Source organism: Hyperolius riggenbachi, chromosome 11, assembly GCF_040937935.1.
Source record: "Hyperolius riggenbachi isolate aHypRig1 chromosome 11, aHypRig1.pri, whole genome shotgun sequence".
NCBI classification, from domain to species: Eukaryota; Metazoa; Chordata; class Amphibia; order Anura; family Hyperoliidae; genus Hyperolius; species Hyperolius riggenbachi.
In genome coordinates, this window is record NC_090656.1 from 199,414,407 (window position 1) to 199,429,580 (window position 15,174).

Consider the following 15,174-nt stretch of genomic DNA (forward strand, 5'->3'; position numbering starts at 1 on the left):
TTTTATCTCCTTCAAGCAGCAGTTCTGTATTGCCGTGTCCAATCTGGGCCCGATGCCAAGTCCTCTTGGCTGACAATGACCACAGTGTTGGCCGTGGCTTATTTCCTTTCTACAAGATCAGTAATTCATTTGCATGTGTGACAAGGACTAAAGTTTTTTTTTAATAAGACTTTTGGCAGGAACTGAAGTTTTCCCCCCTAAAAGAGAGGCTTTCAGGACAAGCTGAGAAATTCCGTAGCCAGGGTGACCCTCTTGCTCCTGGTCACTACAAACAAGGGTGGACATTGGAATACTGAGAAGAAAACAGGGTAAGTAGGCAGCAAAGGTGGTGTATGCTTGCTTCTAAGCTCAGTCTTGGGCTATGGCCAAAAAAACAAATATTGCATCCATTCCTTGCACCTGAACTAAAAGCTTGCCCCCAGTTGTAATTTTATAGGTCCTCACGTGTCCACACTTATATTTGTCCTCATGTACCATTCATGTAGTCTTTGTGTGTCCACCAACTGGAATATTGGCCCTCATGGTCCTCGCATGTTATATATTCGTACTCATGTGCCCTCCAACTGGAATATTGGCCCTAATGTTTCCCACATGTAGTATATTGGATCTAATGTGCTCTCCAAATGGAATACAGGCCCTCATGTTCCTGTCATGTAGTACATAGGTACTCATGTGCCTTGCAACTGGAATATTGGCCCTCATGTTCCCCCCATGTAGTATATTGGTTCTCATGTGCCCTCCGACTCTAATATTTACCCTCATGTTCCCCCCATGTAGTACATTGGTTCTCATGTGCTCTCCAACTGGAATAGAGGCCCTCATGTTGCCCCCATGTAGTATATTGGTTCTCATGTGCTCTCCAACTGGAATATTGGCCCTCATGTTGCCTCCATGTAGTATATTGTTCTCATGTGCCCTCCAACTGAAATATTTACCCTCATGTTCCCCCATGTAGTACAAGTCAGTCAAGGAAGAGAGAAGGGCACTGCTGCATAAAAATACCCTTTATTGTGACCGGGTCGACACACAGGTTACAGCAGTGGGGGGGGGGAAAGTTGTCTGACAGCTGTTTCGCAAGGGTTAACCTTGCTTCATCAGAGGCCCTCATGTTCCTGTCATGTAGTACATAGGTACTCATGTGCCTTGCAACTGGAATATTGGCCCTCATGTTCCCCCCATGTAGTATATTGGTTCTCATGTGCCCTCCGACTCTAATATTTACCCTCATGTTCCCCCCATGTAGTATATTGGTTCTCATGTGCTCTCCAACTGGAATGTTGGCCCACATGTTGCCCCCATGTAGTATATTGGTTCTCATGTGCTCTCCAACTGGAATATTGGCCATCATGTTGCACCATGTAGTATATTGGTTCTCATGTGCCCACCAACTGGAATATTGGTCCTCATGTTCCCCCATGTAGTACATTGGTTCTCACAAGCCCTCCAAATGGAATATTTACCCTCATGTTCCCCCACGTAGTATATTGGTTCTCATGTGCCCTCCAACTGGAATTTTTACCCTCATGTTCCCCCCATGTAGTAGATTGATTCTCATCTGCCCTCCGACACTAATATTTACCCTCATGTTCCCCCCGTGTAGTACATTGGTTCTCATGTGCTCTCCAACTGGAATAGTGGCCCTCATGTTGCCCCCATGTAGTCTATTGGTTCTCATGTGCTCTCCAACTGGAATATTGGCCCTCATGTTGCCTTAATGTAGTATATTGTTCTCATGTGCCCTCCAACTGGAATATTTACCCTCATGTTCCCCCATGTAGTATATTGGTTCTCATGTGCTCTCCAACTGGAATATTGGCTATCATGTTGCCCCCATGTAGTATATTGGTTCTCATGTACCCACCAACTGGAATATTGGTCCTCATGTTCCCCCATGTGGTACATTGGTTCACACAAGCCCTCCAACTTGAATATTTACCCTCATGTTCCCCCACGTAGTATATTGGCTCTCATGTGCCCTCCAACTGGAATTTTTACCCTCATGTTTCCCCCATGTAGTACATTGGTTCTCATGTGCCCTCCAACTGGAATATTTACCCTCATGTTTCCCCAATGTAGTACATTGGTTCTCATGTGCCCTCCAACTGGAATATTTAGCCTTGTATTCCCATGTAGTATATTGGTTCTCATGTGCCCTCCAACTGGAATATTGGCCCTCATGTTCCTCTCAGGGCTGTGGAGCAATTTTGGGTACCTGGAGTCGGAGTCAGTTGTTTCATAAACTGAGGAGTCGGGGTCGGATGATTTTTGTACCAAATCCACAACCCTGGTAAGAATTATACTAAGGAGTCGGAGAAGAAGAGTCAGAGTCTGAGCCATTTTGAGTACCCTGAGTCGGAGTTGGAATCAGTGGTTTCATAAACTGAGGAGTTGGAGCCAGATAATTTTTGTACCGGCTCCTCAGCCCTGGTTCCTCCCATGTAGTATCTTGGTTCTCATGTGTCCTCCAACTGAAATATTTACCTTCATGTTTCCACCTTGTAATATATTGGTTCTCAGGCGCCTGCTAATTGGAATATTGGCCCTCATGTTCCACCCATGTAGTATCTTGGTCCTCCGTTAGTATGGAGATCCTTATGTAGACACCTTATTTCTTCTGCAGTCAGTGGGGAAAGGAAACAAACCGCACTGCAGTGGCAAACACATTTAGCCAATAAAAGGTATTTTGTACCACTTTGCTTCTGTACACTGTTTATATTCACTTAGTATCTTAACAGCAATTATAATTTTCATTATTCAGTTCTCAGTTAGTTGATGGTAGAGTTGCATTGGATACTAATCTACCCAGCCTTGCACTTGATGTGTTAAAGCATACATAACCAGAGGCAAAGCTACCTAAGCTACCTAAGGTAAGCACTGAGGTATTTTTACATAGTTATTAGGGTTGAAAAAAGACATGGGGCCTGATTCACAAAGCGGTGCTAACAGTTAGCACGCTAGTGAAAAGCCCTTTATCACGCCTAAAATCTGTTTAGGCATGATAAGTTTAGGTGTGATAAGTTTAGGCATGATAAGTTTAGGTGTGATAAGTTTTTAGGCGTGATAAGTTTAAGCACCAACTGGGTTAGCACCGCAGTGCACAGCTGATCAAAAGTTTTGCGCTAGCAAAGTCTGGTGCACTTTGCATAGAGTTTAATGACGCTGCTTTGCGTGCGGGACTTTGCGCGCGATCTAAACTTATCTAAACTTATCATGCCTAAACTTAATATGCCTAAACTTATCATGCCTAAACTGAGTTTAGGCATGATAAAAATGGTTATCACGCCTAAAGTCTTTAACTGGGTTATCACCGCTTTGTGAATCGAGCCCATTGAGTTCAACCAGAGAACAAAGTACGAGGTATGTTCATGCTGGATTCTCATACCTCCGTGTGTAGTCCGTTCCACTCCCTGTTCCTCCCCCCAAGCATACATCACATTAGCTGATCCATTCTACTGAGTGTGTCCACTATTTTGATACTTTTCCATCACTTCCTGTTTCTGAGACCTCCATGATCCTCAATTTTAACCACCATTGAGAAACTCAGCTAGATCCACATTTAAATAGTAGCTTTTGCAGGTCATCACACACACGTGCCATGCGCTATATATGGAGCAACCACGTAGGGTGCGAATAGGGAAGCAGCAGATGAGACCGGAAGCAGATGGACACTTGCAGGGGCTGGAACAGGTGAGATTTGATTGCATGGGCACCGGGCGGGGCACATTAACATTTAGGGGAACAGCGGACAGTGACCGCCGTTACCCCCGTGCACCCGATCGCCCACTTCAGCCCAATGCTTGATCAATACATTCAAATATATCATTATATCGGCACGAAATTGGTCAAATCGTCGATCGGGCATTCTTGTTGCGGCAACCGATTTTCATCCGATTTAATAAAATTATTGAATCAGATGGTGGATCGAGCAACAAAATAGATAGATGTATGTGTGATGAAACGCGGAAAAGCCGCTGCCTCTCACGGTGAGGCGGCTGTTTCCGCGTCCAGCAGGACGTCACAACGCGGAAAAAACGCCGCATGCCGCATATGCAGAGCGGCGGAATCCGCATTGGGAACGGCGGAATCCGCATTAGAGGCGGCTCCCGCACTCAGTTCACTGGATACATTGCAAAACAGTACTGGTGTGGCTGGGACTGATAGTCCACCTATATTCAGAGTGACGCGCGCGCTCACAGATGCAGAGCTTAAATAACAGCCAGAAGGGAGTCGGCTGACCAGGCGGGTCAGCTGACATTTTCCACTACTCTCATTGGTCCAGCAATTAGGGAGGTCCTGGAGAGGTCCTTGAGTATATATACTGCTGGCTGTTCACTTGCTCTTTGTCTGGCGTTGCAAATACATACGTGGGAGCACTCAGACCTGTAGTCAGATCCTTAAGTGTGCCGGGACCAGCTGGAGCTGTAATCCTACACTTAGCTAGATTCTGTTGATAGCTTAAAGTACTAGTTTGATTGTGATTATCTGTTATGACTCTTTGCCTGCCTGACTATCCTCCTGAACTCTGATCTTGTACCATGCCATTCTGATACTCTGTTGCCGAACCCCGGCTCGTCCTTAGACTCTGCTTCTGCCTCCTGATCTTGTACCTCGATATTTCTGATACCCTGTTGACGAACCCTGCCTGTACCTAGACTCCGCCTCTGCCTTCTGATTCTGTACTTTATCTGTCCGTGTGTTACAACCTGGCTTGTCCGACCTCGAGAACCGACCTTACTATTGGAGGCGGTTCCCCGTCCTGTTAGTGACACTACCTCCTGAGTGTCACTTTCAGACTAACCTTCCTACTGTCAGCCTGACTCCTCCCGCCTTGGAGAGTTCAGGTCGTCGGAAGGAAGCCGTGCAGTTTTCCTCGCTGCACTGAGGCTCAGGCCTCAAAGTGTTACTGTTACACCAAACACTACACTCTACTCAGGTGGACAGAGGTTAGCTGGTATATCGGATTATCGGTGATACTGCAGATCACTTATAATCTGGTATACATCTGCATTCCCAGTGATACTGCAGATCACCGGTAATCAGATCCTCTCTGTGCTTCACCGTTCGTTACAGTATGGCCACCTTTAAAGTGATAATGATTACCTAATTAGGTGCAATGGGGTCCATAGAAGGGTCTCGAGAGCCTGTGATCATCACATGCAGTCCTCCTAATGAGATTTAGGAGTTTCCAAAACAATACCATCTAGCACAATTTTGCCTTTCTACGTCAGAACACGATTAAGTAAAGAAATAATGGGATAAGACTGCACCACTTGTTGCAAATATACACAATTACACTTTATTTCAGAACATCTTCAACATACATAATAAAATTAGATCAACAAGAATCCTTTGATTATTAAGCAAAAAATACATAATATAATCACGTAGGTGGGTTTAGTTGGAGCCCAAACTGTGCAAAAGCCGGGTTTAAATGATATCCGAGGAGATTCTGAAAAACTAGCTTTATTTACCTGGGGCTTCTTCCAGCCCCTTGAGGTCACATCTGTCTCTCTCCACAGCTTCGGTCTTCTCTCTGGTCCCGTGGCAGGTTCTGCGCCCCCGGGTGGGTTGGTGTCTTCTCCACATGCGCAGATTTATGCCCACATCACCGAGAGCGTACTGCGCTTGCGCAGTACTACTGCACAGGTGCAGTACGGTCCCAATGACACACACACGCCCGTGCATGTGCAGAAGACACTGTCCACCGGGACCGGCGATGCTTCAGAGCCTGCCACAGGACCAGAGAGTAGACTGAATCTGTGGCGATGGACAGACGTAACCCTCATTGGCAGGAAGAAACCCCTGGTAAGTAAAGCTAGATTTTTAGAATCGCCTCAGATATCCTTTAAAAGACATAGGCACATATGCAATTGACTTTCCTCCTGAGTTTTCTCCTAAGTGATATTCACACCTCAATAAAATGTCCTTTAAACCACCAGCACCGAGAAAATATTCAAAATGATTTTGATAGCACCTTTTCACCTACTGTTTGGTACTGTTTCAATTACAAAGTGCTGAAAAGTTATTTTCAAAAGAAGTTCAAAAGTTATCTCCAAGGAGAAAACTCAGGAGAAAAAATTAATTGTATATGAGCCATAAAGCCATATGCAATTAACTTTTTGTCTTGATTTTTCTCATAGTCCTAGAAGATAATTTATAACTTTTCAGCACCGCAATTGAAAAAGTTCCAAAAAAGTAATGTCAAAATTATTATTTTGAGTATTTTCTTGCTTGCTGGTGGTTTAAAGGGCATTTTATTGACAATTTATGAAAATATCTCCTAGGAGATACCATAACTCAGGAGAAAAGGTTAATTGCATATGGGCCAAAGTGCTAAATTGATAATAGTAATAGTAGCAAATAGTGCTATAATTTATAAGTAGTGCAAAGTTTGTGAAACAATTTGCCATGTAAATAAATACTGCGCAACAAATGCAACAAAATCAACACAAAAATGCTAAAAACAACTTATCAATGAAGCATCATATAGACTTACTAGAAGGTGCAATCGTAAGCTGCTAAGGAAGTGAAAATATACAACACCGGATCGGCTACTTATATTGGGCGATGAGGATAGAGTCTGAGCATATTCGAAGATGTCCATGGAAAGTCCCCTCAATTGCCCCACATGTATCACGGGTATCTCCACCCGCTTCCTCGGGAGCTGGCACAATGTACTAATTATTTATTTATTGCTTAATAAGTCTTGTTGATCTGATTTTAATGGTTTTACTCTGTATTGAAGATGTTATGAAATACATTGTAATTGTATATATTTAGCAACAGGTGGTGCAGTCTTATGCAATGTCTTTCTCTACGTAATCATGAAGTGCAATTGATGGCATTTGCACATCTTGGTTAGATGGTGCAGTGCACAACTTTGGTCTACAAAAACAGAAGGTATATGCAAGTATTTAGCTTCACATGTGCAAGAAGTTCCTCCCATAATGCATCACCTCGGAGCAAAGCCTGGATATGCAAATTATGAATTTAGGTTCCTGAAAAGCCAGGTATACCGGCAAAACATACCAACTGATTGCAGGGCCATATGGGCTGTAGGTACGCCACTGGTAGAGCAGGTAAATATATTGCTCCACTGCGCTACCCTGCAGGAGAGGGAAGAGACGCTGTGGGCCCACATTGCGCTCTTGCCCCCCCATCCCCCATGGTATCCATGCCCCTGAGTTACCATCTCTGCACACCTGCTGCGCCAGTTGCCAGAGACTCCTCCCCTTTCTGGATTCTCCTATCTCTTTAAAGGAACACTATTGCAAAAAATTGTTAAATTTAAAATCTAAACACATAAAAATAAGAAGTATGTTTCTTCCAGAGTAAAATTAATCATAAATTACATTTCTCCTATGTTGCTGTCACTTACAGTAGTTAGTGGAAATCTGACAGGCTTATGAATAGTCCATCTCTTCATGGGGGATTCTAAGTATCTCATTTATTCTTTACAAAAGCAAAAGCACCCCCCCCCCCCCCCCCCAGCCTGTTTGCACACTTTTCTAGCAGCTGGACTAAGCAGCTTCTGTTCACTTTAAGGGCACCCGAGTGCTTTTGAAAGTCAAGAAAAACCTTGAGAATCCCACATGAGAAGGTGGGCTAGTCCAAAACATGTCAGTTCTGTCAGATTACTACCAACTATGAGTGACAACATAGGAGAAAAGTATTTTACTCTGGAAGAAATGTACTTATTATTTATGTGTTTTTATGTATTTTAAATTTTACAATATTTCACGGTAGTGGTCCCTTAAAGTGTACCTAACATCTCATGATAAAATGCTTTTATACTCACCGGGTCTTCCTCCATCCCCATGAGCATGGTTGCATCTGTCGCCGTACTCCCGGGTGCCTCCGTTCAGCCGCAGTCAGTACCAGTAACCCTGCTCAGTCGCACCAGTAGCCTCCTCTGCGCATTCGCGGCCCCTGAGCAGGATTACCAGGAATGATCACGGCTGAACGGAGGCACCCAGGAGTACGGTGAGGGACACATCCGTGCTCATGGGGCTGGAGGAAGTCCCGGGTGAGTATAAAACTTTTTATCAGGAGATCTCAGGTACACTTTAAGTTGCATAAACAGTACAGGATGCCAACTGCTTCCAGAACCATTTTATAAAATTTTTTAACAACTTAAACTTGTGCCTGCATAAATCAGTGCCTAGCCAAACACTGCAGCATAGCGGTCTTTTATGGGCGCAGGCACACCTCTGGCACAGAAAATGATTGCTGAGCGGTTTGCATCCATAAAGCACCACAGAAATATTCCATTACAACCAAACATTTCCAAACAGATCACATCACATGACTGAACTAGACAGAGAACTTCCTTGTGTTATTCCTGGAACAAAAAACAGTTTCATAGATGGCTTGGACTACGCACATTTGAGTGCTGCAAGTCATGTCTGACCCTTGGAGTTTACAGGGCTGCACCTGAACAGAGAATTATGCTGGGCACTGGTTCAGGTTGCTTTCTTCTGTTCAAAATCCAGCCTCCACTCCAGGGAAATACAGTAGTGACCAGCCAAGAAAAGCCGAGTTTGTCCTAGAGGATGGCAGAGGCTGGTATAAACAAATGGGGAAATAATAATCTAATGACTGTACATAGTACTAGATTTAAAATACAAAGGAGGATGCAAACTGTACATGTCACAGAGGCAGCTGCCAGTATGTGCTACTACAGGTGAGGCACAAAACTACAACCTGCAGGGCCACCAGCAAAAACAAGAGTACTTTCCAGATAGCCCTGCAAAACTATACCGGTAGGTCAGAACAACTCTCCAGATGACTTCTGTGCTGTGACACAATGGAAAAAACTGCTTATGCTGGTCATTGAAGGACACATATATAACGGTTCCTTGTATCTAGGAAACTTCTACCATAAATCCAGACCTCAAACTAGCTGTCCTAATTAGCTCTGTCAATATGGTTTTGGCACAGATTTTGAGTTTGTCTTGGATACAGTTGGTGGCAGGGGCTGTTTTATCTCTGGATAAACATAATTAGAAAGCTATATAATGGCCCAGTGTGCCAACTTCCTCCTGGTAGCATCAACTCCTGGTTATCAGGAGCATCATTGATAGCATGATATGGAAGGACTGCAGTCTATGGTTGTGGATCAAGGAAGGTTAAATAATTCTAGGCCAAATGTGACATGGGGTCTGTGCTTACCTTGTCCAGGATGAATTTGTTGAGGTACGGCATGTAGCCTTGGTTGGACACCGGTCCTTCATCATCATCTCTGAAATGTTCCTCCAGAGCCACTGGGTCATGTGGGACATTGAGCAGCGTGCAGAGGTTGTGAGAGAGGACCTGGAGGAGACACAAAGAGAACCTGTTATAGTATTTTACTGCTGTGGTTCATGTCAAGATGTATTACTTAAGATGAAGCAGAAACTGCACCCAAATAATAAAAATGGCCTCTGAAGTAATATTCCATATATTTAACGTTACCTAACAATCAATTTCTTAGATATTAACCTATTTTGGTTCCTGGACGTAGAAACTACGTCCAGGAACCATGCGCGCTACCGCGGCCGATCGCGCGCGTGCACGCGCACTGCCGGCCGCGGATTTGGTAGCCACGGAATCAATGTATCGGGCTATGGTGCCCGATCACTGATTCCTCTCCCCCGCTGAAAAAGCGACAGCTTCTCTCAGAAGCTGTGCTTTTTCTGGCCGTTCCCTCCCCGATGAGTCACTCTAAGCGTGTGTTACGCTTAGAGTGACGTCATGTAAACAAACTAAAAAAAAAAACATGTAAATATTTACCTAAGGGTCTAAACTTTTTAAATATCAATGTAAAGATGAAATATTTCTATATTTTTTTTTACTTTAAACTTGTAAATAGTGATAGATGCAAAACGGAAAAAAATGCACCTTTATTTCCAAATAAAATATTGTCGCCATACATTGTGATAGGGACATAATTTTAATGGTGTAATAACCGGGACATATGGGCAAATACAATACATGAGTTTTAATTATGGAGGCATGTATTATTTTAAAACTATAATGGCTGAAAACTGAGAAATAATGATTTTTTCCGTTTTTTTCTTATTCTTCCTGTTAAAATGCATTTACAGTAAAGTGGCTCTTAGCAAAATGTACCCCCCAAAGAAAGCCTAATTGGTGGCGGAAAAAACAAGATACAGATCAGTTCATTGTGATAAGTAGTGATAAAGTTATAGGCTAATGAATGGGAGGTGAACATTTCTCAAGTGAAAACGACGGAACGCGAATGGGTTAACCTCCTTAGCTGTAATCCCGACTCGAGTCAGGCTCGGGCCAGAAATCCGCAGTTCAGAGTGGTAACCCTGAGCTGGATCCATGGGAGATAATGTGCAGGGCTGCCGCAGTTCTATCTAGTGGTATGATTTTTAGGGTCTAAAAGTGTGTGAAAAAATTGCACTGCTTTCAGACACTAAAAGGTCTCTAACATCCACCAGCTTTGTGATAGTGTCATAAAGGAGTGGGAGAGGACTCCAGTGGCAACCTTTGAAGCTCAAGTGAACTCCATTCCCAAGAGAGTTAAGGCAACGCTGCAAAATAATGGTGGGCACACAAAATATTAAAACTTTGGGTAAAATTTTGACATACTCACTTTTGTTGCCAGTGGTTCAAACATTAATGGCCTTGTTTTAGTTATTTTGATGGGACAGCAAATTTACACTTATAGGACAACTATCAAAGTTAACTAAAATTCTAAATACCACATATATTTCCAGTAATTACTAGCAAATAACAATACAAAGGCTTTTTTTCATCTTTTCATGTTTTATATGAAGAAAATGACATTTACAGAGAACAGTTCTCACTGTGGTCATTACTATGGAGGACTGTGCCCAGCACATCCAGCATACATAAACAATCTTCACTGGCTCTAGTACTGTGACTGAAATATGTTCAGAATGATAGAAAGCAGAAATATAGCTTCAAATGTGTGTAAATAATCATCAGCTGAAGCTCTGTGTTCCTGTCTGTGTGTCTCTCTCTGCCACGCATGTGTAAACAGTTTACACAGGTTACAGTTCAGCTCTGTCTCCCCTTCCCCCCAGTGCCGACACAAAATTGTTACAAAACAGCTGCTAAACCAGGCTTTTATTTCCACACAAGCTGTGCTGACAAACCTCTGAAAAGCATTTTAGTGTTGCTGGCTAAAAGCTCTATAGGAATGTGTGGTATACAGAAAAACTGTTTCTGTCATAGTTATTATTTATACCAGCTGTACACTGACTACTTTACATTGTATCAAAGTGTCATCTCTTCAGTGTTGTCCTATGAAGTGATGATTGTAATCTGCTAATATGTCACGTACATTTCTGTAATTACAGTCATGTGTACAGTAATTACGATTTCGAAATTCAATTGATTTTGTGTAATCCATTCATAATGTCACACTATTTTGTGCAGGTTAATAGCAAAGCTATCGAGATCAAAATTGCTACTTATGTTAAAGTGTTATGAAACTCAGCATTTCCTCTTTGTTTTAAAAGATTATTTACAACATAAAATTTACTACCACAAAAATTTTTTTAGCAGAACAGCAATCAAACAGTTAAACACAGCACTTTCTTCTTCAGTGGAAAGCTTCTGGCCATATCCTAAGGGCCCGTTCTCACTAGGGCGATTAGCGGATGATTCCCGCTATTCGCCGAAGCGCTATCGCTTTTTAAAGCGCTAGTGTAATTATAACTACGGTATATAGCAATGATCTCACTGCCGCGGTTGCTGCCGATCGCGGGCATTCCACGATTAATGGCAATCGCGAAACGTGTTGCCTGCAGCATTTTGCCACGATTCTTAAAAGATCGCGGTACAGTGCTTAAACAAGCGCTGATCGCGATGAAGAGTGTCCAGTGATTTTACCCCGCCAATCGCAGAAAAATCACCGGCACAAAACGGTAGCACTAAGCACTACCCTTTTGCTATTTCTAGTGTGAATGGGCCCTAAAAGGTGATAACCTTATCTTTTGTTTACATTCCTTTGTCAGATACATTTAGTAAACTTTAGCAAACTGCCAAAACGGAGCTTTACGGAGCTGAGAACCATAAATCGCCGAGAAGTGATCTCTAGATAGATTTTAATATATAAGTACAACAGCTATGCAATAAAATGCAATGGCAGCTTTCAGAGCAGATAAACTGTACTTTGGGAATTTTTAATTTGTAAACAGACAATATTACCATACTTTTGCACAAAATCAAATATGATAACTGTATGGGTAATAAAATGTAGGAAAACACATATTTACTGAATGTTATTCCCACTTTAACCCTCCTGGCGGTCTGCAAAAAAATCGCCAGGGGGCAGCAAATCTTTTTTTTAAAATTTTTTTTTTTTTTTTTCATGTAGCGAGACAAAGTCTCGCTACATGATAGCCGCTGCTCAGCGGCATCCCCCCAGCCCCTCCGATCGCCGCCGGCGATCGGAGATCCGGAGATCCCGTTGAAAGAACGGGATCTCCTGGAGGGCTTCCCCCGTCGCCATGGCGACGGGCGGGATGACGTCACCGACGTCATCGACGTCGTGACGTCAGAGGGGACTCCGATCTGCCCCATAGCGCTGCCTGGCACTGATTGGCCAGGCAGCGCACGGGGTCTGGGGGGGGGGGGGGGGCGGCCGCGGCGAGAGGAATTGCGGCGGATCGGCGGGGTAGCGGCGGCGATCGGGCACTGCACGCAGCTAGCAAAGTGCTAGCTGCGTGCAGCAAAAAAAAAATTATGCAAATCGGCCAAGCGGGGCCTGAGCGGTGCCTTCCGGCGGCATAGCCCGAACTCAGTTCGGGCTTACCGCCAGGAAGGTTAAGGGGAATAGTGGAAACAGGTCAAAAAGACCTTAACATTTTTGAGAAAATCGATTTAAAAAATGCAAAAGAAAAAATGTTTTTTAAACTCAGAAAAATGACCATTTTTCCTTTGCATTTTTATAATAGATTTTCTCTAAAACTACAGCATTTTTAATTAGTTCCCACTAATCCCCTTAACATAGGTAGTAATTTTGGTCATGATAGCATGTATGGGTACTAAGGGTAGCTACCCAATCCCAACTTTAGCATGTCACAGTTTTACAACCACCCCCAACTGACTGAGATACCCCCCAATGCATGGATAAGCTGGGCAGCTCTTCTCTTTGTTGCAGTAGTTTGAACCAATTTACCACGGTCAAACCTGCCAGCTTCAACAGTTTAACGTTAATACAGACTGGATTTTAGTTTCGTAGCTGTAGTTGAATCATAAGTCCTCCAAACATGTATCTGGCAGGGTTACCACAGGGTTAACGTTCCAGTATACACTGCTGGCACAATGACAGGGGTTAGTCACCTATTACTGGAAATCTGGGTGACGCCACCTATTCTTCTCTCAGGAGGAAGCTGGTGGTCCCTCCTAGTCTGAGTCCTAAAACAAAGGACAACAGTGACTGAGGGGACAGAAATAACTTGGAAGGATACAGAAGCTGCACCACTAATAACCCTGAATCACCTGTTATACTGCTATGCTAACTTGTATGAGGTTTAATTAAGGGTTATCTGCCCAAAATGTAAATTTGAGATTCTGGTAAATTCAGGAGGAGCACTGATCTACCTAACAGTTATTATTATTTAGTATTTATATAGCGCTGACATCTTCCGCAGCGCTGTACAGAGTATAGTCTTGTCACTTAACTGTCCCTCTGAGGAGCTCACAATCTAATCCTCACCATAGTCCTATGTCTATGTATGTATTGTGTAGTGTATGTATCAAAGTCTAGGGCCAATTTAGGGAGAAGCCAATTAACTTATCTGTATCTTTTTGGGATGTGGGAGGAAACCAGAGTGCCGGGAGGAAACCCACGCAGACACGGGGAGAACATTCAAACTCCTTGCAGATGTTGACCTGGCTGGGATTCGAACCAGGGACCCAACGTTGCAAGGCAAGAGCGCTAACCACTACGCCACCGTGCTGCCCGTTACTGAAGTTCTCTTAACCACCCTGGCGTTCTGATTAAATCGCCAGGGTGGCTGCGGGAGGGTTTTTTTTAAATAAAAAAAAAACTATTTCATGCAGCCAACTGACAAGTTGGGCTGCATGAAAGCCCACTAGAGGGCGCTCCGGAGGCGTTCTTCCGATCGCAATAAGCGGCCTTCCGTGTTTCGCTTACCTCGTCGCCATGGCGACGAGCGGAGTGACATCATGGACGTCAGCCGACGTCCTGACGTCAGCCGCCTCCGATCCAGCCCTTAGCGCTGGCCGGAACTGTTTGTTCCGGCTACGCTGGGGCTCGGGCGGCTGGGGGGACCCTCTTTCGCCGCTGCACGCGGCGGATCGCCGCGCTGCAGCGGCGATCAGGCAGCACACGCGGCTGGCAAAATGCCGGCTGCGTGTGCTGCTTTTTATTTGGTGAAAATCGGCCCAGCAGGGCCTGAGCGGCAGCCTCTGGCGGTGTTGGACGAGCTGAGCTCGTCCAGACCGCTCAGCTGGTTAAAGAGACTCTGAAGCGAGAATAAATCTCGCTTCAGAGCTCATAGTTAGCAGGGGCATGTGTGCCCCTGCTAAAACGCCGCTATCGCGCGGCTAAACGGGGGGTCCCTTCACCCCCAAACCCACCCCTGCAAGCATTGGTCGCAAACTTGGTCGTGAGTTTTCTTTTCCTGGAGGCAGGGCTAACGGCTGCATCGCCGCCTCTCCCCCGCCCTTCTCAGTGAAGGAAGACTGAGAGGGGCGGGGGAGAGGCAGAGATACAAGCTGACAGACGCGCCTGGGGCAGGGCTGCGGCGGTTAGCCCTGCCCCAACCAGGAAGCGCTCCCCCCGCTGCACTGAGGGGATTTGGGGGTGAAGGGACCCCCGTTAAGCCGCGGAATGGCGGCGTTTTAGCAGGGGCACACATGCCCCTGCTATCTATGAGGTCTGAAGCGAGATTTATTCTCGCTTCAGACTCTCTTTAAGGTGAGAGCTCTGTGCCTCAGTGTCCATGGTTCCCAATTCCACCTACTTGTCACCAGAGCAGGATCATCCAACAGGAAACCTAGGCAGGTGCTTGGGCCTAGTGCCTGTCAAGGGGCCCATCTGCCAACTTCTTTGACCTCTCTTCACTTCAGCTTACCAAAAGGAGCACAAGGCGGTCCCAAATCTACTACCTTACCTAGGGCCCCGTTACATCTTTATCTCTGCTGGTCACAACCATTACCAATGGC

The 15,174-nt window shown here is 44.6% G+C and overlaps 1 protein-coding gene across 1 annotated transcript in view; it reads right to left on the bottom strand.

Annotated features, from left to right (window-relative positions):
• Positions 1-15,174, bottom strand: part of SWAP70 (switching B cell complex subunit SWAP70) — a 124,654-nt gene that overhangs the window by 73,380 nt on the left and 36,100 nt on the right. The window contains exon 2 of the mRNA XM_068260998.1: positions 9,172-9,312. Within this exon, the coding sequence (XP_068117099.1) occupies positions 9,172-9,312 (141 nt within the window). The remainder of the gene's footprint in view (positions 1-9,171; positions 9,313-15,174) is intronic.